This window comes from Crassostrea angulata, chromosome 7 (genome assembly GCF_025612915.1).
Source record: "Crassostrea angulata isolate pt1a10 chromosome 7, ASM2561291v2, whole genome shotgun sequence".
In the NCBI taxonomy this organism is placed as follows: Eukaryota; Metazoa; Mollusca; class Bivalvia; order Ostreida; family Ostreidae; genus Magallana; species Magallana angulata.
The window spans coordinates 33,256,264-33,279,876 of NC_069117.1; the positions used below are offsets into that span (position 1 = coordinate 33,256,264).

The window sequence follows — 23,613 nt, forward strand, 5'->3', positions numbered from 1 at the left end:
GTTTCTGCAATGCTCAGCCTAAAAGTAGTTATTATTCTGAAGATGTCATCTGTTTCTTAAACGTTAAATAAAAATTGATATTAAGAATAATTATTACCCAGGCACCGGCATTTTAAAAAGATACAGTAAATTGGACCATCTGATAAAAGAAACAGTATGAAAAGTGGTGATCTGTGTAAAATATTAATGACGTGCATTGGCGCCTCGGTCCCAAAAACTACCAGTAATCATTTATGGATGACATATCTACAAATGTGTATCGTTAGACTACGTAATATCACTGAACCAATAACTTTTTTGTTACGCAATATACACATTAATAAATATCCGCGAAATTGCCAACCGCTTTATCACCGTATATATATTTACATTATGGGATGCGCGAAACAATCAACATTGAGGGAAGGGGGTGACGGATTTTGAGGCTAGCAGTGCGTGAAAATTTGATATAATAAGCTTTGTTACAGTGATTGAGAACTAGTGGTAAATAAACCTACGACGTAACATAGTAAGCGTATGTGGGACTGGCCAAGAGTTTTTAACGGTCACATGCGTATGCATAAATATTTACGCGATTGGACAGATTTTCTTCACGGTAGGATAGAGGAATCAATCGAGAGAGAGAGAGAGAAAGCACGAGAACGAGAAACATTCAGTGAGTTGACCAATTGTCAGATAGTGTTTACAAGAGTGAACTTTGATAGCAAAGTTAACTCCTTTTTTGCAGATATGCCGCAGTTGTATTAGAGTTTTAACCATAGCAATTTATGACAATGTATCGAACCAACAGTTAACGTTCATCTTAACGAATTTGAGAGACCTATAAAATTAATATAGATATTCGATTAAAAAACCCCAATGCAAAATGATTTCTTAAACCCCATTTTAAACCCATTATGTTCAATTACTGACTTTTTAAAAATTATATTGAACACTGTATGATAACATTTTAGTTAAAATAAAAAACAACAAAGGATATTAAATAAACACAATTTAAATTCTAATTTTGAAATTCCATTAAATTTTCTCTTTTCGATGTATAAATCTAATTAAAATCTGTTCATAATAAATAAAATATTAACACAACCGTCAGTTAAAAGAAAAGTAACCATACCGTAGACCTGTAATGTAACAGAGAAAGGGCATCTTCATAAACATAATTGACACCACACATAACATGTATAAATAAGAGTTTATATATACAAATGAGTTGGGTTTTTTTAAAGAAAAAATTCTTTCGGATCGGAGAAAATACAAAAGTTTACTATAGTGACAGTGTTTGTTTCGTTTGGCTGCCAAATGCACATCACTGTGCCTTTGATCAATACAAACGGATCTTTTACAATTTAATATAAACGATTAAAAATTGTTTCTGGTTTTCTTGTACAATGTCTAAAAAATATTATATTGCTGTAAATCAACCCAGATATTCTAAGAAAATTTTACGACTAAGTCTTGTACAAAACACATGAACTTGAGAAAGAAAAATAAATAATTAAAAAAAACCCCATATCATATAGGCCTATTGGATAACTATACAAAGGAAAACAACATTTTACCGTAGATTTTACCGTAGATGATTTTCTTTATATTGAAAAATAAGTACCAAAATAAATATGTACTTAGTACACGTAGCTCCTGTATCACAACCATACAACTGAACAACTGCTGTTATATAGAATTTGAAAAAAAACATGTACATGTAGACTTTAATGTAGCTTTGTACATACATATTATATATGTACTTATATAAGCACCTTTTAGTGCATTGCTCATCTCATGGAAATGGCAAGTATACATACAGAATTTACTATTAGCAAGTATATACCTCATATAGAAAAATAAAATTACTAACTTTACAACATAAAAAATCCTAAAATTTGATTATAAGACAAAATTTATGTTTCACACTATATAGAGTTGTTTCTCGTAGCCCCCCCCCCCCCCCCCCCAAAAAAAAATAAATAAAAATTTCATGAATGTCATAACATATCTTTTGAAGGTCGCCACTTATCTTAATGAAATTTGTGTTAGCTATACCTCATATAAATTCTAATAGTCTCCAATGGACAATGGAAAGTAATCGGTCCCCTTTATCATAAAAAACCTTTTCCGATTAAAGAATAACCCAATTATTCAATCTTGCGAAGATAATACTTTCTATCAATTGCACATATTTCAAATTATGCTAGGACTAGAAAAAGTTGCATGCAACTTGGAAATACTAAAAATACATTTGATAAAAAAATAAAGTAAAAAGTGTTAAGGAGGCTGGGGGGTCAAAATATAATATAATATAAAACCATCAGATTTATTTGAAAATTTTATATGCGATTTCTGATGCTATCAACTACTATTTGATAAAGAAAAAATTCATATATTTTAATATGAAATTTTAATATTTTCTAATATTTTTATATGGAGCTCTTCTTTTAAAGGAGATCAAAACTGTCTAAAATGGCAGCCACCCCCTAACCCCCTTAAGAGTACATGTACTTAGTTTCAGTATCCAAGCATGAATGTCTATTGTCGATTAGAATATAACTCAAACACATTTTACATGCCTGGGTAGGAAACCTTGCTTAGTATATAAAGCATGTTTCCCATGGGTGGGTAAGCTGGATTGCCAGCAGGGTAAGGCGCATTGCCTGTGGGGTAAGGCGTGTCTCCATATTTTCAATTGGCTAACTGAGGGGTGGTTCTGGCAGATAATACCAATTTCCATCAACTGACCAAACCATAGACACATCACTGCTAAAAACTAAACACTGATTTTTTCCTCCTTTTTAAAAAAAAAAGTGAGAACCAGAGTATAAAAATATGTATAGATATTAATATATCATCATCTACTTTATAATCGCAGGTTGTTCATGTGCCAAGGTCATTTTTCCTTAATCACACGTCATCAGGTTTGAGCCAATTGATAAGGAGTGCGGAGGAATGACGTTGACCTCGGGCTTCCTTTATTGACACAACAGTAGCAGGTGGTGAAGACGATCGCCACCAACACGAGGACACCGAGGACCACGCCCGCCACACGTCCCCCACTACAAACACAGAGTCAGCAGTCAGTAATGCTTAGTTACTTATCCATACTTGAGATACTGTTTTTTATTCTACGTTACTAGTATCTACCATGCAGATTAGCCTCATCATTTATACCTGCCACTCACTCATGGCTCTTTTTGTCTGACTTTTGAGCTAAGACTACGCAGTCGGTGCATACTGTGGTTTCATTAATATTCAAGGGTATCAATTTTCGTGGATAAAGTGAAAATCACAGTTTCAAGGATACGTAAATTCGTGGCTAAAGACCCTATCAATACAAAATATTAGTAGAAATTGTAGTTCAATGAATACTTAATTTCAAGGATAAACTTAAACAACGAAATCAACGAAAATTGGTATTCAACGAATATGATGAAACCACAGTATTTCGCTTGAAACCAGCGTCATTTTTCACTTGTTTTGAGGCAAGATAGATAGCTATGTTCTATTTAAAGTCCAAGGTCTTGTGCAAATGGTTCTATTATATATATATATTTATATGTTTTTCTATGATACATAAGTAATAATATTGCAAGGTTTATAGATATTATAATAAGATGAACGGATCAGGTAATTTATTGAATTTAAATATAAGATAAAATAGGTACATACTCTCCCCAGAAAGTACAGCAGTACTGCTGTCCCTCCTCCCCGCAGCAGTAATACATGTCACCCCTCATACTCCCGTCCGTGGGGCAGAGGAAGCGCCCTAGGTAAGTGGAGTTGCCATCCTGAGCCTTGTCGTATTTATCATTATAACAGACCTCGGGCACTGTAGATGGAAAACATCAGTCTTACAATGTGAGGAGTGAGAGGGATGTAGTGAAAAAAAAAAGTCAAAACAAATGGTAGACGCGTTACTATAGAAAGAAACTGGCCTTTGTTTATCAAAAAAACATGCAGATTCTTTTTAATCACAATTTGGATATAATTACAAGTATACAAAGTTTAGAATACCATTAGAATCCCCCCTTTTTTAAGTCATATGAATTATTTAAACTGTTGAGTTATAAAAATAATTAAGCAGTTTTTTCTTATTCTATTTACGCATTTAGTTTTTCAATATAAAAAATGTTTCAGCACTATATAAATTCATGGTGACGCAACATTCAATTTAATACTAATCTTAATTACTTGATGCCACTAATTCTTATAATTTTTTTTAAAATCCCAAAATCTTTCTTTTCGTCATTCCTCCCCAAAATAGGATATTTATATGGATAAATATAATGCCCAAGTATATTTGTTTTCTAAACTTATTCCTGTTTTGCAAAACATAAAAAAGTTATTCATTCATTTCTTTTTTAAAACCGTAATTTCTAAGGTTCTTATTAATCATTCCAATTCCAAAACATATGCATGATTTTGAATGTTTTTATATTTTTATTAACAAAAGCAGTTCCATAAGATTGTTGGTTCCTGTATCCATATGTATTGAAAAAACAAAAAAGGAGGATATATCCTGATTCCTTAACTAAAACAAAAGAATATTAATAATAATCACACTTGAAATCTCAGTTAACTGACGTACAATGGTATTCGACTTACATTCGTTGTCATTTTGGTAGCTGTATCGATTCTTCCATCTCGTCGCACCGTACACTGTGCCTATCAAAATGGCAGTTCGAAGTTGGCCTTTAGAAGAAATTCTATTTCCAGAAAATTTAGATCTGGAAGCGGATCTGGAGGATGAGCGATATTTTGAGCGAGATCTGGATGATGAGCGATATCTTGAGCGGGATCTGGATGAAAATCTTCCCCCGCCCCTTCCACCACCCCTGCCTCCTCTTGCTTCAATCAATGCAATCGCTAAAAATATATGGAATGTAGGATGTCTGAATTCAGTGCCCTTGGAATAGACTAGTCTACACAGCCAAGGTTTGTGGTTGATGGTGATATTAGAGTGAAAGGGTTATATCACTACATGGCGGGGCCATTGTGTCCTAAGTAGTTACTTAAATTTGGATAACAATAATTCAAATATTGACTATTTAACAAAGTCAAAGACAAGGAACATTTCTATAAATAGGTATTTATTCCATAATGTTTCAATCACAAATAAAACATTATTGACACATTGACAACTTTTTGTTCACTTCTATTCAATTATTACATATCACACAAGCACGTAGCATCGTTTTTGAAAGTAGAGGGGGGGGGGGGGGGCAGGCTTGTCGAAAAAATCTTGAAAAGCAAAATAAAAATATTTTTAAAAAACCGGGAACTTCCCAAAATCATGAAAATCTTAATCGGTTGTGAAGGGGGGGGGGGGGGTAGTCTACCTTTAACTTCATTTTCTGTCTTAATTTCGAATTCGTTATTTTATTTTTTGACATACTCCAAAAAATGGTGGGGGGGGGGGGGGGACTCCATGATTATATTCAATTTTTTATAAGTAAATTTAACAAATGTCATTCCTGTGAGCGAGAAAAAGTGGCCACCCACCCACCCCCGATTCTACGTCCATGTCATACACTTTCTTTTTTCAATTCTTTATCCTTATATATCATTTTTTAAATCAAAATCGGTTTTGTACTTTTAAGGTGTAACTCACAGTATCAACATTAAAAACAATTTTCAAAATTTTTTATTTTATTTAATTTAAAATTTTTAAGATTACATTTAAAAAAGATGAAATCTGGGTATTTTTATTCATGGAGATACAATTTGCTCACTGTATTAAAGAATGAAATTATTGAATGGTAAATAAGATTCAAAAGATATTTTTTAAAACATAAGGTATACAGTTGATCGAACATTAACTATAAATAGTTACATGTATACCCAAGGTGAAAGATAGTAACCTTACGGCGAACTAACTCTGGGCGAACGGACTCCGGCGGACAATTAGATAGTGGCGAATGGACTCGATACTGTTGCAAAGTAGAAAAACTTCAAACAAAATAAACAAATAATTCATATCGGCCTTTAAACAAGTTTATTAATGATAATTATCATACTCACATGAGAAAATGACAGCAAAATATATGAGAGTTTTCGTCCTCATTGCACGCTATAGCGTAGTGCCTGTACTATAGTATAGTAATCTTTGACAACAACTTTCTACATTTAAATATGTTAACCCTTTGGTAAAAATATTGCAAAATATATTGACGTTTTGACGCCACTTTCTTTTAGACAACTTGAACATGCAACAAGTCTTGTGTTTGTCGTTTATTTATGTATGATATTGGAGTGAATACAATTTATTAAAATCTTAATGTATATGAAATAAAATGACAGAATAAGATGAAACATCACCCATAACAGAAACGTTTAAAATATATGAAAATTACCTGTGAATATTAACATAAAAAACCCCATGTTGGTTATAAATATGCATATAGAGATTATTACCTTTACAATTTACAAATGATTCACTGGAAATAGGTAATTACCTAAATACTAGTATCGCAATAACTACACCCGTCAAATTTAAAAGACGAAAATCACTGACATCTTATTTAATTGATTTAAAATTAGCAATTATTTAAATAAAATCTTTGAAAGTTCATATTTTTTAAATAAGTATGTGAGAAAAACTAGATAACTTACATTAATTATCTATGATATTAATTTTTATTAACATTTGAAATATTTCAATTGTTTCACCTAGCTTAATCATTCAAAACAAAGCAAAAAATATGCAACGATGATCATTTTTAAAGAACATAATATGTTTCACAAGAAATAAAAACCTATTTCAATACAATTGCTCTTCTCAAGATTTTCTGTACTTTGATTTTATATACAGTTACATACATGTATAGATATACATAACATTCTTAGCATCAGTAGTACCATGAATATTTACAAGCCGTATGATAATATTACATACATTTAGCGCCTAGTATCAAATAATAAAAAATATTGTGTTATAATGAGTTTTATGTACTAGAACATAAACAATTAAACATGTATATTTTTTAGAGTAACTTGTTAAAACAACGAAAAAAGTCTCACATTCTAGAGTTCATAAAGATCTTAAATTCAATTTAAGTAATCAGATGCAAGTTAAAATATATACACTAAATATTTGAGCATCTCTTTTAGTAGATATTGCAATCAGAAAGTCTCCAAAAATATTTTATGCGAATAAAAAAGTGTCTCCATAATCTCTGACCGGAAACATCAATTAGTCTGCTCTATCCCTTGGCGTGGGCGCGTCTTTTCCTAACTTTGTTTCTAAGTCATATCCTAGGAACACACTTACTAGGTCCATCTTCGCTTGCCAAGGGTTTTCGGTCCACTCCGCTCCCCATTAAACCGAAAACCCTTGACTAGCGAAGATGAGTTAGGTCATATCTCGGGAAAGTTTCGTGAACATGCCTGCCGATGGCTAACGTCCTCAAAATAATTTTAAGTCAAATTATTTTATATATTACATGTATTTGAACCTATTTGAATGATTTGAAATCAAAATTCATATTTTATTTTATTCTAATTCTGAATGTCTAATCAACGGATATGGCGATTTCCGACATCCTTCATTTATCGCGTAATTCTCTGTTTATAGTGTCGCGCATCTAGGTAGAACCAGGCCCCTCCGAATAATTTACACCTGTTTTGATAAGGCCCTGCTTACTATAATTCCTAATCCAGTAACCATATGTTCATGAAATGGGTCGTTAAAGTAACGAGACCTATTCTAAATATATCTTGTATGATATTTTAATTAAAATACACTGTTCTTTGATTATTTACTAGAATTCTACCCAGAGTTCCCATACCGTAATGCGGGTTTTATTTATTAGATATGTTATATAAACGTAATCAAAGCAGCATGTACTGTAATTTTTCCGTTGGAAATTTTCTTTGTAAAAGTATTTCAATTTAACTACAGCAATTCCAAATTTTTACAAATATATTCATATTCGTTAGATATGGATTGTCCAAAAAAAAAAATTAAATGAGAGAGTATATGTATAACAAGCAAAATATAAAATTATTGTCTTACTGTTGTCTTATACAATAATATTTCGCTAGAAATTCCATTTTATATCGATTTTTACAAAAATCTTGTTTTAATTTAATTTGGTATATTATGAAGGTTTTATCTATAAGCAGAATAATCATGAAAGCATGTTTGGCAGCAAAATAAAATTCTAAATAATGCAGCTCATATTCTTTTATTATTGTAGCGACTTTTAATTAAAAACTTTACGAGCATAGTCAATGAAAATGAACTGCAATTACGTGAAAATCATCAAATGGAAATTTTTCTAATCATTATACCAACATATTATGAACGTATTTACTTAATGCAAAGTTCATTGTGGTTCATTGTGATTTCACTGTGGTTCATTGCAGTTCCATTGTGGTCCATTTTGGTCGTCGTCTTATTCCGATACAGCGTCGTTCATTTTGATTAAACAACGCAACGCTTTGCGATTCTTGATGAGACAAAAAGTCAGGACGAAGACCAATGCCACGAAAGCAATGATCCCAATGACAATGCCCACAATCGGTCCGACGCCGTAAGACTTAATTCTGAAACAAGATAACGAAAATTAAATTATATTATTCATTTTTGTTACAATAAAACAGTTGGAGTCGTTTTACATATGTATGCGGGTTTTTGTCGTAAAATATTAAATATTTTCGACGAGAGAGAGAGAGAGAGAGAGAGAGAGAGAGAGAGTCCATTTCTTACTTTTCCCAAAAATTACAGCAGTATTGTTGACCTTCTTGACCACAGCAAATTGACTCCCCGTCTCCCATTGTGTCGTCCGTGGGACAAACAAACCGCCCTTCGTACGAGACATATGCATCGTCCAAATTGTACATATCATATTTATCATTATAACAGATTTGTGGAACTGAAAAAGAGAAAACATAATCATTTTACGATTATAACGCAACTTATTCAGTAGCTCAAAATTGTTATTGATTCAAAACTTAAAATTGATGGGTTTTTTTTTTATCCCAGCAAACCTACCATATCACTCTGTATGTGCTTGCATAGCTTACATTTATTAAATTATTCTAAGATATAGAATTAAAAGATTTATACTCCCTTTACTAAAATTCGAACCTACGTTCTCCTTTATTTTTGTAATTGGAACGACTCTTCCAGCTTGAAGCTCCAAACACTGTCCCCAGCAAAATGGCTGTCCGTACTTGGCTGTCAGACGTGTCCTCAGTTTTGGACGTCCCAGAGCGCCCCCAACGGGAATTTCTTGACTGACGATTTGATCCAGATTGTCTTTGTTTCGCGTCAATCAATGCTATTACTGAAGATAAAAAGGAAATTCTGTTCATTCTTGTTTTCATAATGTTTTCACAGTATTTCCACAAAAACATGCACGCACTAATGCTGATGACGTTATTAACACCAAAATGAAATATTTGAAAAATATATAAAGCAAGAAAACGATCATGAAAAAGAATGCAATTCACTGTTTTGTTAAAACTTTTCGAATTCTACTAAATCATGTGTAAAAACTAAAATAAAAATATAGACAATTTTACAAGATCCAATTTTTTTGCAAGATCCATTTTTCTTGGGCATCTTCAAATCCAGATCGTTCAGACTATCATGTGCCATTTGTAATACAATATTGCAATGCTATCAGTATCTAAAACCTCAGCTACTTGGCTTTGTGGTGAACGAATATTATGGTCTTTATTTATTATTATTTTTTTCTATTTTTAAAGTTGCATATATTGAATTAATAAATCAAAATTACCTGCTACCGGTGTATTGTTTATTATATCTAATTAACTGATTCGATTAGATTGAATCATTTCACCGAGAATAAGTTATAAGATTAGTAATTATAACAAGTGCTTAAATTTGGATATTATTGAGATATTATCACACAGTCAACAATTAGAATTATGTAGTTCACAAACCCTTATATCTTCTTCCTATGGAAATTGTTTTCTAGATCTATGTGTAAGAATATTATTTATGTAATGCAAGAATTGCATAATAACAATAATAATAACTAGACAAGATCTCGTTGCAAGCAACGAGAAGGTCTTCCGTCCGATTTTTAGGAAATATGACATCATCGACTTTGATTTACGACAAACATGATATGGTAAAAGGAGTGAAGAACTAAATAAATGCTTTTCTGTATCGCTTTTTATACGTTCTCTCACAATGCTTTTTTAAATGCTTGCATTTTTTCCAATTAAGATAGAAAAGATTAAACTTGTTTACCTCTGGCCCCCAAAACCCCTAATTAGGTAACGCAAGAGAAAATCATCATATTGTAAGGATATATAAAAGTATTATTCAAATTAAGATTTAATAACCTTTTACAAAATAGCTCTCAGTAAAGAGCTATAGATAACAGACTTTAGCGCCCTTTGGTTTCCTAATTTATGGGACCAGCCTCTTTTTCTTAAAATCAAATGAAAGGTAATTTAATTCTGAAGACATTTTGTCTCCAATGTTCAGAAATTCGTTACCGTTCTTGAGATATATAGGAAATAACGTTTTAGGGGCCGATCCCTTATCTCCTTATAGGGGCCGTTTAACGAAATTTTGAAGATTGCATATTATCTAGTACATCATTTTGAGCATCTTTTCTTCTATACTGCATTTCAAAATATTTTTCCTTTCTGAGATATGGCTGATCAAAATTCTGGACAATTGGCCCCTAAAACACCCTTATGACGTAATACATGATAAAATCATTACCTTGCTTGGATACATAACTGTTAAATTAACACATTTGCTTCTATAACCTTTCACAAAATATCCCTCAGTAAAGGGCTACAGATGAAAGACTTTAGAGCCCTATGGTCCCCTAATTTGAGGAGCCAGCCCCTTTTTCTTGATATCAAATGAAAGGTCTTAGAAATATAACTTTTTTTACATTACATGTGTTAACAAAATATTTTTTCAGAAAAGAGGTAAACTAAGAAAACCATGAAAAATTACGACTTTTTTTAGTCTCAATTTTCGGGACCAGGCGAGCTTTGACGCCTTTTAAGCATGACAAATATGAATGTCAAATCGCACATCTACAATCTCCTGTCTACAATTCCTGAAAATTTGAAATAAATATCGTTTACCGTTGTGTGTGAATTGTCATTTATTGAAATGACAAAGATTATACACAAACAAAGTAAAAATTTGTATATTTTCGTATTAATTACATAATTCATATTTTTTCCGAAATAATGATATCTCTATCTTAAATTCATACATTAATCGTCTACAAAGAGATAAATAATAGTCAGTTCCATAGATAAAACCAGACTGATAATTTCATTTTAATGAAAACATCTTTAAATTTTCCAATATAATATTTTTTTTGCATGAAGTAAATAATCAAAGTTGATTTAATCATTTATTTAGAGATTTTATTACCTATTTATTTATATTTTTATCTATTTATTTATTACTTATGGATAAGAGCATGTATAGATAAAGTTAGGTACCGGTGTCGCTAGGATTGAGGTTTTCATATTTATGACTTGAGTTGGTAGAAATTTAACTTCGAATCTCGTATTTGATATTTTGTATTTTGAATCTCGAATCTCTATGGTTTTAAAAATATCACATGTTTTTAAAGAAACTCTTTAAAGGATAAAAATATATATACATAACCATTTTTCCAGCTCATTCCCTTTTTATAAAATTAATGTACATACAAATGCAAAATAGAAACACTATGTCGCTGGCACCCGATAATTACAGTAGTGAAAGGTCGTAAAGCTACTATAATTTAATATATTTACATTTTTCAGTGTCTTTGCCTGTGAAAATACTACGTATCGATTTTATACTATAATATCCATAACTTCAAATGACACCAAATTTAGGCGCCAGAGGGGTTTGCTTATTTATATTTAAATATTTAATCGTAAAATGGCTTAAAAATATATAAATATAAGTAATAAGGAATCATTCTTTGAATATTATGAGGTGGTAATTTCGGTCGGGCGTGATCAAATCTATCATAATGCCCTTCGGGCTTTATTAGATTTGATCACGCCCCGACAAAAGTTATCACCTCATAATACTCAAATGATTCCTTATTCCTTAATTTAACACAAAGTGCGGCGGAAAAAAAAGATTATCGATGACAATAAAGAACTTAAGAAGACGAAGGGGAATAAGAAGAATCAAAGTACTGAAGTACTGACGGGAGTTGATTTTATCTATTATCATTTATTTTAAAATCAACTTATCTTGCATGTCAATTAGTTTCTAGTCTGTATTTGAATTACGCACTTTTTTATTATATGAATTTTAGACTTTTCCGACAAGAATTTCGAGAAACCCCATATGAATCATGTTGTGTAATATTTAAAGATAGATTTCAAACTATGTATAAGTAATAAAAGCAATTCTAAATATTTCATGGATCCAAGCACTATTGATATCGAACTCTAGTCTAGTTCAACTACACGCTCGGCTGTCTAGATTTATCTCGGACAAGCAAGAGAGCCTATCTGCTTGTCGGAGATATACGGAGACAGCCGAGCGTTTTCTTGAACGAGGCTATATTAAACTCTGGCGTAGGAATACATGAGACTATAAGAATATCTTAGTTGTTCGTATTATATAAAATCTGACTATTTCCAAAGTTTTTATTGATAAGTTTCCTTGAAAAACAATGCTTCAGCATACATTACTTTGAATTTTTCTATTATTTTCAAGAGATAAGTCTTGTCAGCGGTGATGATTTGTGCTTAGGTCCAAACACTGTTTCAATTTCGTTTGCCAGAGTAACTGCATAGGAGAGTTGAATAAAATCAACTCCCAAAAAGGAAAATTTATAAATGATTTTCAAAGGCAACTCCAATAAGAAATGCTTATCATATATCCATTGTAAAACTGCTATAAAAGCATTTGTGATTAGATAAATTATGTAAGAAAAAGTTCGAAAGGAAATGAACTAGATTGGTCACATGATAAAATCCTATGAGGCGGAAAGGAATTTTCATAAGATTTTATCATGTACCAACCACGTAAATACCCCGATGAACCTTTTAACAGCGCTGTTTATTACCTAAACTTAAGTTTTGAGATCAAATCGTTTACAACTTTTTGTGTTTATAAAAATGCAACGTACAAACCATAAGCATGTGAATATTGTGAGGTCCAACATGTGACCTCTTGACCCAGTAAAAGTTCACACAGCATTTTATCGTTATTGTTCTTCTATAGGTTCCAACAAGAAAGCATATTTGCAAATGTAGATGCAAATATTTTCACTTACCCAAAAAGATTGCTGCAAAAACTTCTAGAATCTTCATAGTGACTTACTCTTTAATTTTTCCTTCCTCACACGATTGCTCAAATACTTATATTGCAGATATATTTCCGATATATTTCCGATATAATAACATTATATCATAATTTTGAGCGATTTGACTTTCCCAAATATAATTATAAGTATCAGATAACAATGTCAAAAAGTTCGCTGGGATATAATCTTATAAGCGATACAATAATATTTGAAGACAGACTTTACGTTTTTTTGTCAACCTACACCAACATTTTTTAACTTTGAGATACACTGTAAAGAAATGCAACTCATAACCTGAAAAAAAACAAGGGTTTTATACACACAAGATGTTAAGGTACCTCGCTACACCTACACTTATACTTTTTAAGACACTACGTCACAAGATGGCGATTTAAATGTTTTGTTAAACTGTTTATATCGCTCGATTGTGCTGTTTATCGTCGTAGCCCAGTTGTTAAAGTATTGGGCTTCTGAACCGCAGATCATGAGTTCGAACCCGCCCGGAGCTTTTGTTCATTTTAACTGAATTAAATTTTTGAAAATGTAATTTTTCATCCAAAATTGCACCTTTTTTGCTTATTAAAACCTAAATACTTCTTATCCATTGTGATATCATCATAATCAAGTAATTTTCTGCTGATTTGAGAAAATATTTCAAGGTGTAGTGAGCCACCTTAAGTTATTCTTAATATCATTTCGCGGGGAACAAAATTACTTTAACAACATAAAACAGAGACCTAAATTGAAATTAAGTTAAGAAAGCTGATTTGTGTATATTAACAGGTATTGAAAGAAATGTTTACAGTTCTATCTTTATAAATATATGAATATGACAAGAAGACAGATTGAAACAGAAACAGACAATAGAAAAGACTCTCTAATCTTTATGAAATTGCATGTAGATTGTTATGGTAATTAGTAAAGATTAATGACATCTTCAATATCAATTTAACCCCCCTCCATGGTTTAAATATTGAAAAAGTTCATTTGTTTTGCACCTTGTTAAAATTTTATCAAAAATAATACCAACAAAGAAACAAGAGGCCCATGGGCCACATCGCTCACCTGAGGAACAACAGGTATGATAAAGTCAGCTTAATGGAGTCATAATACAATCTGGACAATGTACATTAATACATGTAGATCCTGTATAAATAAAATCCATTTTTCCCCCTTGGAACTCGGATAGCCCTGATTGCTGCCAATATTTACAAGAGCAGACTTTAATCACCGCTCCTGCACATATATAGGGACTCAACGTTACGCAGGCAGGGATGACCGCACACCTACGCAACTAAACAGGTACCAACGTTAACGCAAGCAGAGATAACGCAAGCAGGGATGACCGCACACTTGCGCCAACAGCTCAACCTAACGCAGGCGCCGCAATCACCACCAATACAAGCAGGTATGACCACACACTTGTATTAATGCGATACAGGGCAGAAATGACCACACATTCTGTATCGTTGGTTAGAAAAACACGAAGATTAGATAGACCAGGGATGTTAACACCCTCAATCTCTCCGTACCTGTTCAAGTTTAACCCCAAACAGTCGCTCGGTGTAAAGCAATAGACACTGTCCCTATATATGTGCCGGCCTAAAATAATTCTTAGTATCTAAAAATTGGAAATCAAAAATAAACAAACTAATCCAGCCTAACCCAAAACTACTTATGCAAAACAACTTATATACATTGAATATTTATTATTGTATAAAAATAATCATCACAATAATTGGTTAACAGTGGATGCATTAATTAAAATAATCAAGAATCAATAAATCAAGGGCAATAACCCAAAACACTAATACAAAAAGATTCTAATGAAAAAATAGCTGCCTGCTTCAATTTTATAGTCATATCACATGTTGAGTACTGCAAATCTCAAAAAGATCCTTTACAATTGTTTATATATGGGATATTTTGCTACATCAAACTCTGAACCTTCTTGTGAGGCCGAAGAATTGTCCTGGAGCCAAAGTCTTAACAATTATAAAGAATCATCTTGCTGATTAGTTTCTGAGAAGAAGATTTTTAAAGATTTACTCTTTATTCCTATGTAAAACTTTAACACCCCCCCCCCTATGTGGCCTCACCCTACCCCCAGGGGTCATGATTTTCACAACTTTGAATCTACACTACCTGAAGATACTTCCCACAAGTTTCAGCTTTCCTGGCTGATTAGTTTCTGAGAAGAAGATTTTTAAAGATTTACTCTATATATTCCTATGTAAAACTTCGACACTCCATTGTAGCCCCAACCTAACCTTAGGGGTCATGATTTTCACAACTTTGAATCTACACTACCTGAGGATGCTTCCACACAAGTTTCAGCTTTCCTGGCTGATTAGTTTCTGAGAAGAAGATTTTTAAAGATTTACTCTATATATTCCTATGTAAAACTTCGACCCCCCCCTATGTGGTCCCACCCTACCCCTGGGGGTCATGATTTTCACAAATTTGAATCTACACTACCTGAGGATGCTTCCACAAAAGTTTCAGCTTTCCTGGCTGTTTAGTTTCTGAGAAGAAGATTTTTAAAGATTTACTCTATATATTCCTATGTAAAACTTTGACCCCCCATTGTGGCCCCAACCTAACCCCAGGGGTCATGATTTTCACAACTTTGAATCTACACTACCTGAGGATGCTTCCACACAAGTTTCAGCTTTCCTGGCTGATTAGTTTCTGAGAAGAAGATTTTTAAAGATTTACTCTATATATTCCTATGTAAAACTTTGACCCCCCATTGTGGCCCCAACCTAACCCCAGGGGTCATGATTTTTACAACTTTGAATCTACACTACCTGAGGATGCTTCCACACAAGTTTCAGTTTTCCTGGCTGTTTAGTTTCTGAGAAGAAGATTTTAAAAGATTTACTCTATATATTCCTTTGTAAAACTTCGACCCCCCATTGTTGCCCCACCCTACCCCCGGGGGTCATGATTTTCACAACTTTGAATCTACACTACCTGAGGATGCTTCCACACAAGTTTCAGCTTTCCTGGCTGTTTAGTTTCTGCTAAGAAGATTTTTAAAGATTTACTCTATATATTCCTATGTAAAACTTCAACCCCCCATTGTGGCCCCACCCTACCCCCGGGGGTCATGAATTTCACAACTTTGAATCTACACTACCTGAAGATGCTTCCACACAAGTTTCAGCTTTCCTGGCTTTCTGGTTCTTGAGAAGAAGATTTTTTAAAATTTCTCGAAATTTTTCATTAATTTCTAATTATCTCCCCTTGAAAACGGGTGTGACCCTTAATGTTCACAACTTTGAATCCCCTTTGCCTAAGGATGATTTGTGCCAAGTTTGGTTGAAATTGGCCTAGTAGTTCTTGAGAAGATGTTGAAAATGTGAAAAGTTTACGGACAGACGGACGGACGGACAGACGGACGGACAGACGGACAGACGGACGACAGACAAAATGTGATCAGAATAGCTCACTTGAGCTTTCAGCTCAGGTGAGCTAAAAAACCAAAAGAAATTTCTGGCTGTTAGAATTCATTCAATTTAAAACTAAATTGAATTTTAAGATGTTATCAAATTCAAGTACATCTTATTGAGAGGATGAAAAACAAACATAACAAAGAGATAATGAAACAACATGATGATGTACACTGTAAAAGCTACACAACAACTTAAAAAATATACTAACACAACTGGTAACATGAGCTAAAAATGCACTGTATTTGTTTATATCCGCCTTTCGAAAGTTTGAATTTGTGCTTGCTTCGATGATTAACAAAATTACTGTAGACGATATACACTACACTATTTGTACATATAATTAACATAAATATCTACAACATTGAAGGGGCATGATAAATGATAAGTACTAAAATAAATAAAAAAGAAAAGATTAACCATTAATGCACCATAAAATTCAGGTTTTCTCCCGAGGAGAAAGTTACCTTAGTACTAATTAAATACAACATTTTACAAATATTTTTAATAAGTAGTTTTTTTATTTGACTACATGTACCATATACACACAAAACATATGAATTTGAAAAGGATAAAAAAAGAAATTCAAAATATTCATACCATAGATATCTAGGACAAACATTATTTATTGACAAATATAAAAAGAAAAAAAACCCAACTTTATTTGAGCCTTTAAAACATTCCCTGTATATGGGGGAACAGTATTGAAAGATTACACATTGCTCCTATGCTGCAGCTATAGACCATCTTCTGGTATAGTGTATATAAAGAAATTTTGGCAATAATATAATCTTGTAGATTATACATGTCCATATGTAAACAACCATTTCTAACACATTGCATTTGCGGGAGTTGTGAGCATACTAGCAACGTCATTTAAAAAGAAAATAAATATTCCTTGATTATATGAAAAAAGAATACGATAAGAAATCGAATTCAATACATAATGATAATAAAATCAATTTTGCAACAAAATAAACAATATTTCAAAATTTGCTAATTAGAGGATTATTTTGCATCATATTTAAGAGTTGTTTTTTCGTACAATAAAATGAATCCTCCCAAGTCAAGGTTTTTGATTCAGAAACCCTTGACTTGGAAAGAGGAATAGCATAAACATCCAACCTATTTCATAGAGATCTTTAGAAAAGAACCCTTTCAAGAAACATATCTAAAATAATTTTTTTTTACAAATGGATGGGATTCTAATACCTTACAATGATGATTGTCAAAATATAATTGAAATGGGAGGGCTAAAAAAGGCCAACGTGAAAAAGGATGAAAAAAATGGTATAACACGTTGGCCTTCATCATCATGAGAAACATTTTGATGATGGAATATTGGTAAAATTCTATTTATTCTATCAACTGCACAATTTTCAAAATATGCGAAGACTAAAACGCTTCTTAAATTACAAAAATGCTAATAAAAAACCCCAAAAAACTAAGAAGAGTGAAAACACATGTTTCAAGGGTATTGTATAAAATGTATAAAATGTCTGCCTGTTGACCATATAAAACTGACTACATCCCACTGTGGCACATATCTTATTGGGTAGAGTAGGGGGCTTTATTTGGTAGATAAACCATGCTTCAAATGGGTGGGTAACTTGTAGGATTGCTAGAGAGATTGGGCGGGGTGCCTGTAGAGTAAGATGTGTTCCCATACTGTGGCCCATTGAAGAGTGGGGCTGTTGAATAGGGCAGGCATCCATTAGGCGTCTTTTGAGGCTTCTTAATGCCTAAAGAAAGAGGTAACCTAATGAAATCTTTCATTACTGTTTGTGATTCACTTTTTTTTACTGACAAGATGTCTTAAACAAAATTATATTCATTAATAGGCTGCATAACAGAATGAAAACTGTGTAAGAGAACTAGTGAGTACTTACTTGAATTTGGGTCACATGGCAGATCTCCAGAGGATTTACAGGCGAGTTCATAGGGCGGAGGGGCGCAGGAAGGGTATATGTCATTCTGAGGAGCAGTGTAAAGGGCATCTCCCGTTGATGACCCTACCATTGGAACATGTTTAACATCTTAAAATAGAGAAATGCAACATTATAAAATGTCTACCCCCTGAAAAAGAAACAAAACAACAAAAATAAAAATAAAACAAAATTATTGCTTTGCAGTTTTCTTGTTACATCTAGTTTGATTTTTTAAAAATAGAATCATACTGCGAGAATAAGCTTTAATTCCCTTCATTTCCTCAAACAAAATTATTGTGCCTTATTTACTAATCTAAATTATTGTACATTGATCATGCCATGTTGATATTAATAGTTTACAAATTTTATTTGGTGGACATGCAGTGCTCCATGAAATTCATTATCTTGACAACATGCAATGTACTTTAACTGCTTGCATCCGTTTGACCCTTTCCTCTCCCTGCGATACATTCCTTTGACACTTTCCCTTTCCTGAGTTATATCCATTTGACCCTTTCCTCTCCCTAAGTTACATCAATTTGACCCTTCCCTCTCCCTGAGGTACATCCCTTTGACCCTTTCCTCTCCCTGAGTTACATCCCTTTGACCCGTCTCCTCCCTGAGTTACATCCCTTTGACCATTTCCCCTCCCTGAGTAACTTACCCTGGTGGTGTGTCTGCAGTGGTGCATTCTGGTCCTGGTCGTCTATAAAGAATTAGTACACAACCATGCAGTTCAATAACAACATAATAAAGTAAATGTCAACCCAACATAAGGGTAATAATAGTGTACTGAGTATTTGCATCAAATATTGTTAAAACAATTTGGTAGAGGCATATTTTTGGTAAATCATCAAATGTTTATCGAAAGGTAGAGAAGTCATACCCTGCATATGTTGTAGCAATAGGGGCGGATTTTCGCAGAGACTTATGCAAATTTTTATTTTAAATTTATTCTATTTTAACTTTATCTAGCATCAGTAAATTTGGAAGATAAATTCGTTCCATAAATTTTAATATATTTGGTACGGGTGCCACAGAAGTAGAAGATACTGTTATAGAAAATATGTATATCTTGAGCGTTCTTGCCATAGACATATATTACGACGTGTTCGTGTTTATTACATAACTTCACACCCTTATTGTATGTTAAAAATTTGAAAATAATTGTACTAAATAAATCATATATAATAAAATCATGAAAATTGCATCAGAATTTTGAAACCATTGTGTAATATTGGGCATGTTATACTTAGAATGACGGTTTGGATTGAAAATTGAGATTGTTATGAAATATAAGTATTAATCTTAAAAATAAAAGATAATTGAGTTATATATAGTTGTATGAGAGTATGAATTATTCATTTGGTAATTGGAGATTGTTATTTAGTACATATAAGTACTTTACTTCGTGGATTCTCTATAAGAACCTGAATCTAATACATATACACGGGCACTATTTTTCAAGGGTTCGACTTTCTAAGAGTACAACTTTTTCCGATACCTTTTTATTATTCTTCTAGTGGCCCCATATCTATAAAAATTACGATGGTTCTAAAATATGTTACTAAAATCAATTCTATCATATAAAAGTAAAAGCTTTCAAAATAGTTTTACTTTCATTCTCTACTCCGTCATCTTTTACATAATAAATGAAAAAATTAACCCTATATAAGTCCCACTCAAAAGATTTAAATATAACACCCATTCAAACAAACGCTAAATAAGAAAGATACCTATTTAAATCAACTATCTTTTTGAGGCAAGACAAACACTTCACAAATACATGCTCAAAAAAAAAAATCAACAGGAAAAATCTGTTACCTGGAGGAATTTGGTGGGGATCCTTGGGTGGGGTGCGGAAGATAGCTCGGTTCCACCTATACCTGTTAAATCTCTTTTTACAACAGTAGACGGTGATACCGACGATTCCAACGATAACTAAGAGACCAAAAAGCACGCCGACCACGCGTCCTGCACTAAAAAAAACCAAATCTAGCATTCAATAACAAATGCTTGGTTAATATTTCTCATGCTTGTGATCCTATTATATTACTTTGATATCTACCAGGCTGCGTTCAACATCTATCTGAGATCTTCATTTTTCTAATCAGGATAAGAAATCTAAGTATTCATGCACAATTATATCTGAATATGTATGTATTTATTTAAAGAATAAGTGATCATTCTTTTAGTATTAGGTGGTGATAATTTTGATAGGGGCATGGTCAAATCAAATAAAGCACGAAGGGCTTTATGATAGATTTGACCACGTTCCGACCGAAATTATCACCTCATAATATTCAAAGAATGATTTCGTATTACTTATATTTATATTATTTCCAATGTCTACAGTTCAAGAAAACATTTCAAAATCACTATTTTTTATATGTAGCACATGCTATGTATTACTACGGCGCAGCCAATACCGTGTTTCGGTTACTAGTATGCTGTAAGACATATCCGTTTTGTGTTGCTCAGCTTTTTATGAAATTATCGGGTTATAGACTTCAAAATTGATTTGTAACGTTATCACATACAAAGACAGTTGAAAGTGTCAATGTGTTCCACTAACAGCAAAGTTTGTTATCTTTGACCGGCAAATACATAATGAAGAAAATAAAAAGTCGACCGTCTTTTGGGCGGATACTTTATATGAATGTTATTAAACATGGTAGCCATAGTAACGGAGTCGGTGGTTGATAAAATTCTGCAGACATTTAGTCCAGTGAAATAATAGTTTCTACGGTCAGTAATTAGATGATTTTGAATTCACAAGTTTTTGTGTTTTTTCATTACTAATCTGAGTAAAACAATTAAATAACTTTTTGTTTTAGATCCACTACCAAAGCAATCGTAGTTAATTAGATTGTGTGTTGGGAATGGGGGTGGGTGTGGTTACAACTTGCTTATATATTATTAAATGTGAACGAAGGGCTTCTATTTATATTGAACATACCAGCATTAAGTAAAGTGGTCAGGCAATCTACAACAAATTTAGATATCAAGTGAATAGGTACATACTCTTCCCAGAAAGTACAACAGTACTGCTGCCCCTTCTTTCCACAACAATAGGTCTTGTCACCCCTCATACTCCTGTCCGTGGGGCAGAGGAAGCGCCCCCAGTAGAAGGACTTGCCATCCTGACTCATGTTGTACTTATCATTGTAACAGACCTCGGGCACTGCGGATGGAAAACATCAATCTTACTTTTAAAAGAAAATGACCTTTGTAAAAGAACATGCAAATTCTTTTCCTATCTAATCTAGTTTTAAAAACCGGATCAATTTTTTAAATTTCCTTGTTTTTTAAATTCTTAAATAACTTTTAACATGGCGAATTAAAAAAGAACCCCTTCATCTGCGTCTCGGTAAAGTCTTAACGAGATACGTCCTCAATATCTCACATTTCAAACGACAATGAGCATCTGCTTGTTGTGAACTGACAACTGACTTACACTCTCCGTTATCCCAGCGGTGGGATCGACTCTTCCATCCCCTCGCACCATACACTGTTCCTGATAAAATGGCAGCTCGTAGTTGTCGTTTGGAAGAAATTCTATATCCAGAATATTTTGAAAGTCTAGATCGAGACCTTGATGATGACCGAGACCCTGAGCGGGATCTGGATGATCGCCCTCCGCCCCTTCCTCCGCCCCTTCCACCACCCCTCCCCCCTCTTGCTTCTATCAACGCCAAAACTGAAAGATATATAGGATATATTAAATACATGTATGTCTTAATTCGGTGTCCCTAGAATAGAGCAAAGATTTGAAGTTAAGGTTACTGTAGAAAATGCAAGTAATTATGATAGTCCAGAGATTAAAACTACAAAACTCCCCTACAGTTTATATCTCTTAAATACTTTGCAATATCGTTGAAATATGAGAGAGAGAGAGGTGAACTTTTATTGAACAAACAAGGGCCTGAGAAAGTTTCTAATTAATAAAAGTTATGTTCACCTGGCATTCACAAGACGACGGTCTGTTCATTTACTCAGTATACATTTATAGTAAAGTAAAATATGAACTACATTTAATGTAAATTATACTTCAAAGAAAAAACGTATTGAAACTAAAGTTGTAACATTTATACTTTATTTTTTTTAAAATAAGTTAAAGGAATTTTGTTCATTTGCCTTATTTGAAACTGTTAACGTTTGGCCTAATTTTCGTTGATCTATTTTTATGTTGTTGAATACATAAGACATTGGATAAATAAAGATGCACATTTCTTCAAAGTTTCGATATTAATTTTCATTTATTTCCCACTACTTCCCACTACTTCGTAAATATCATACACCACCAATTTTTTTTTTTAAATATATTTTTCATGTTCATCTTCTAAAATCCATAAAGGATTATTTTAAATTACATTAGTTTGTACTTTGGATTAATTAGTCTATGTCTAACGTCTAGTCTAAAGTCAGTTTATCGACTGTGAAATCATATGTTAAGCTCCTTTTACGAATTTGGTGTGCCACATATATGGCGACCGATAATAATGGCGAACAAACTTGGGCAAATAGTTAGATAGGGCGAACGGACCTGGTACCGTTGCTAAGAAAAACAACTTCTAAGAGAAAGGAGAATCTATGAACTTCGGAACCGATCAGTTATTATCAATACTCACATAAAACAATGACAGCGAGACATAAAAAAGTTTTTGTCTTCATGGCGTCTTGCCTAATATCGGACAACACTTCCAAACTCGATGAAATACCATAATAATAATATTTCGAAATAGACAGTGATGTTTACACAATGAACCATGCTTGTTAATGGGATCCTTAGACAACTTGAACGCTATCTAAGTCTTGTGTTTCTTGTTTTTTATGTCTCAGATATGAAAGTAAATGAGAAAGACAATTAATCTTTCAAGAGGTGTTAAATTACGTATTAGTAAGTAATGAAATAAAATCCTACTGGGGAATCTCCAATGTAATTTGAACGCAAGAAACCTGTACTGC

General features: G+C 32.8%; 3 protein-coding genes across 5 annotated transcripts; all 3 read right to left on the reverse strand.

Moving 5' to 3' along the window:
• Nucleotides 1–1,974: 1,974 nt before the first annotated feature.
• Nucleotides 1,975–7,270, reverse strand: LOC128191313 (uncharacterized). Its single transcript, XM_052863390.1, has 4 exons — nucleotides 7,227–7,270; nucleotides 4,597–4,913; nucleotides 3,661–3,820; nucleotides 1,975–3,047 (listed from the first exon to the last, which is right to left on the reverse strand). The coding sequence occupies exons 1-4, from the start codon at nucleotides 7,268–7,270 to the stop codon at nucleotides 2,906–2,908; spliced, it is 663 nt and encodes a 220-aa protein (XP_052719350.1). The 3' UTR covers nucleotides 1,975–2,905.
• On the reverse strand, nucleotides 5,977–14,296 carry LOC128192952 (uncharacterized). 2 transcript variants are annotated; one of them, XM_052866073.1, is made up of 4 exons: nucleotides 13,233–14,296; nucleotides 9,087–9,281; nucleotides 8,702–8,867; nucleotides 5,977–8,538 (listed from the first exon to the last, which is right to left on the reverse strand). In XM_052866073.1, exons 1-4 carry the CDS (start codon nucleotides 13,267–13,269, stop codon nucleotides 8,388–8,390), a joined length of 549 nt encoding a protein of 182 aa, XP_052722033.1. In that variant the 5' UTR covers nucleotides 13,270–14,296; the 3' UTR covers nucleotides 5,977–8,387. The 2 variants fall into 2 exon arrangements, with proteins under 2 accessions (XP_052722033.1, XP_052722032.1); XM_052866072.1 differs by lacking the exon at nucleotides 13,233–14,296 and having other exon boundaries at nucleotides 9,087–11,022.
• Nucleotides 14,297–16,757: 2,461 nt separating this feature from the next.
• LOC128192950 (uncharacterized) lies at nucleotides 16,758–23,555 on the reverse strand. Of its 2 annotated transcripts, none has more exons than XM_052866068.1 (7): nucleotides 23,277–23,555; nucleotides 22,103–22,345; nucleotides 21,670–21,829; nucleotides 20,470–20,624; nucleotides 19,310–19,351; nucleotides 18,607–18,729; nucleotides 16,758–18,459 (listed from the first exon to the last, which is right to left on the reverse strand). In XM_052866068.1, the coding sequence occupies exons 1-7, from the start codon at nucleotides 23,317–23,319 to the stop codon at nucleotides 18,311–18,313; spliced, it is 915 nt and encodes a 304-aa protein (XP_052722028.1). In that variant the 5' UTR covers nucleotides 23,320–23,555; the 3' UTR covers nucleotides 16,758–18,310. The 2 variants fall into 2 exon arrangements, with proteins under 2 accessions (XP_052722028.1, XP_052722027.1); XM_052866067.1 differs by having other exon boundaries at nucleotides 18,607–18,753; nucleotides 23,277–23,529.
• Between the last annotated feature and the right edge of the window lie 58 nt (nucleotides 23,556–23,613).

What these genes read in the sequence shown, in the direction of transcription:
- LOC128191313 (XM_052863390.1), bottom strand. Translation starts at nt 7,270, where the DNA reads ATGGACCTAGTAAGTGTGTTCCTAGGATATGACTTAGAAACAAA. An exon ending in CTACCAAAATGACAACGAAT is followed by an intron (nt 3,821 to 4,596) that starts GTAAGTCGAATA and finishes TTCCATCTACAG; the next exon opens with TGCCCGAGGTCTGTTATAAT. An exon ending in TGCTGTACTTTCTGGGGAGA is followed by an intron (nt 3,048 to 3,660) that starts GTATGTACCTAT and finishes CTGTGTTTGTAG; the next exon opens with TGGGGGACGTGTGGCGGGCG.
- LOC128192952 (XM_052866072.1), bottom strand. Translation starts at nt 9,351, where the DNA reads ATGTTTTTGTGGAAATACTGTGAAAACATTATGAAAACAAGAATGAAC. An exon ending in TTACAAAAATAAAGGAGAAC is followed by an intron (nt 8,868 to 9,086) that starts GTAGGTTCGAAT and finishes TCTCTTTTTCAG; the next exon opens with TTCCACAAATCTGTTATAAT. An exon ending in TGCTGTAATTTTTGGGAAAA is followed by an intron (nt 8,539 to 8,701) that starts GTAAGAAATGGA and finishes ATCTTGTTTCAG; the next exon opens with AATTAAGTCTTACGGCGTCG.
- LOC128192950 (XM_052866067.1), bottom strand. Translation starts at nt 23,319, where the DNA reads ATGAAGACAAAAACTTTTTTATGTCTCGCTGTCATTGTTTTAT. An exon ending in TCTCGCTGTCATTGTTTTAT is followed by an intron (nt 22,346 to 23,276) that starts GTGAGTATTGAT and finishes TATATCTTTCAG; the next exon opens with TTTTGGCGTTGATAGAAGCA. An exon ending in TCCCCACCAAATTCCTCCAG is followed by an intron (nt 19,352 to 20,469) that starts GTAACAGATTTT and finishes AATTCTTTATAG; the next exon opens with ACGACCAGGACCAGAATGCA.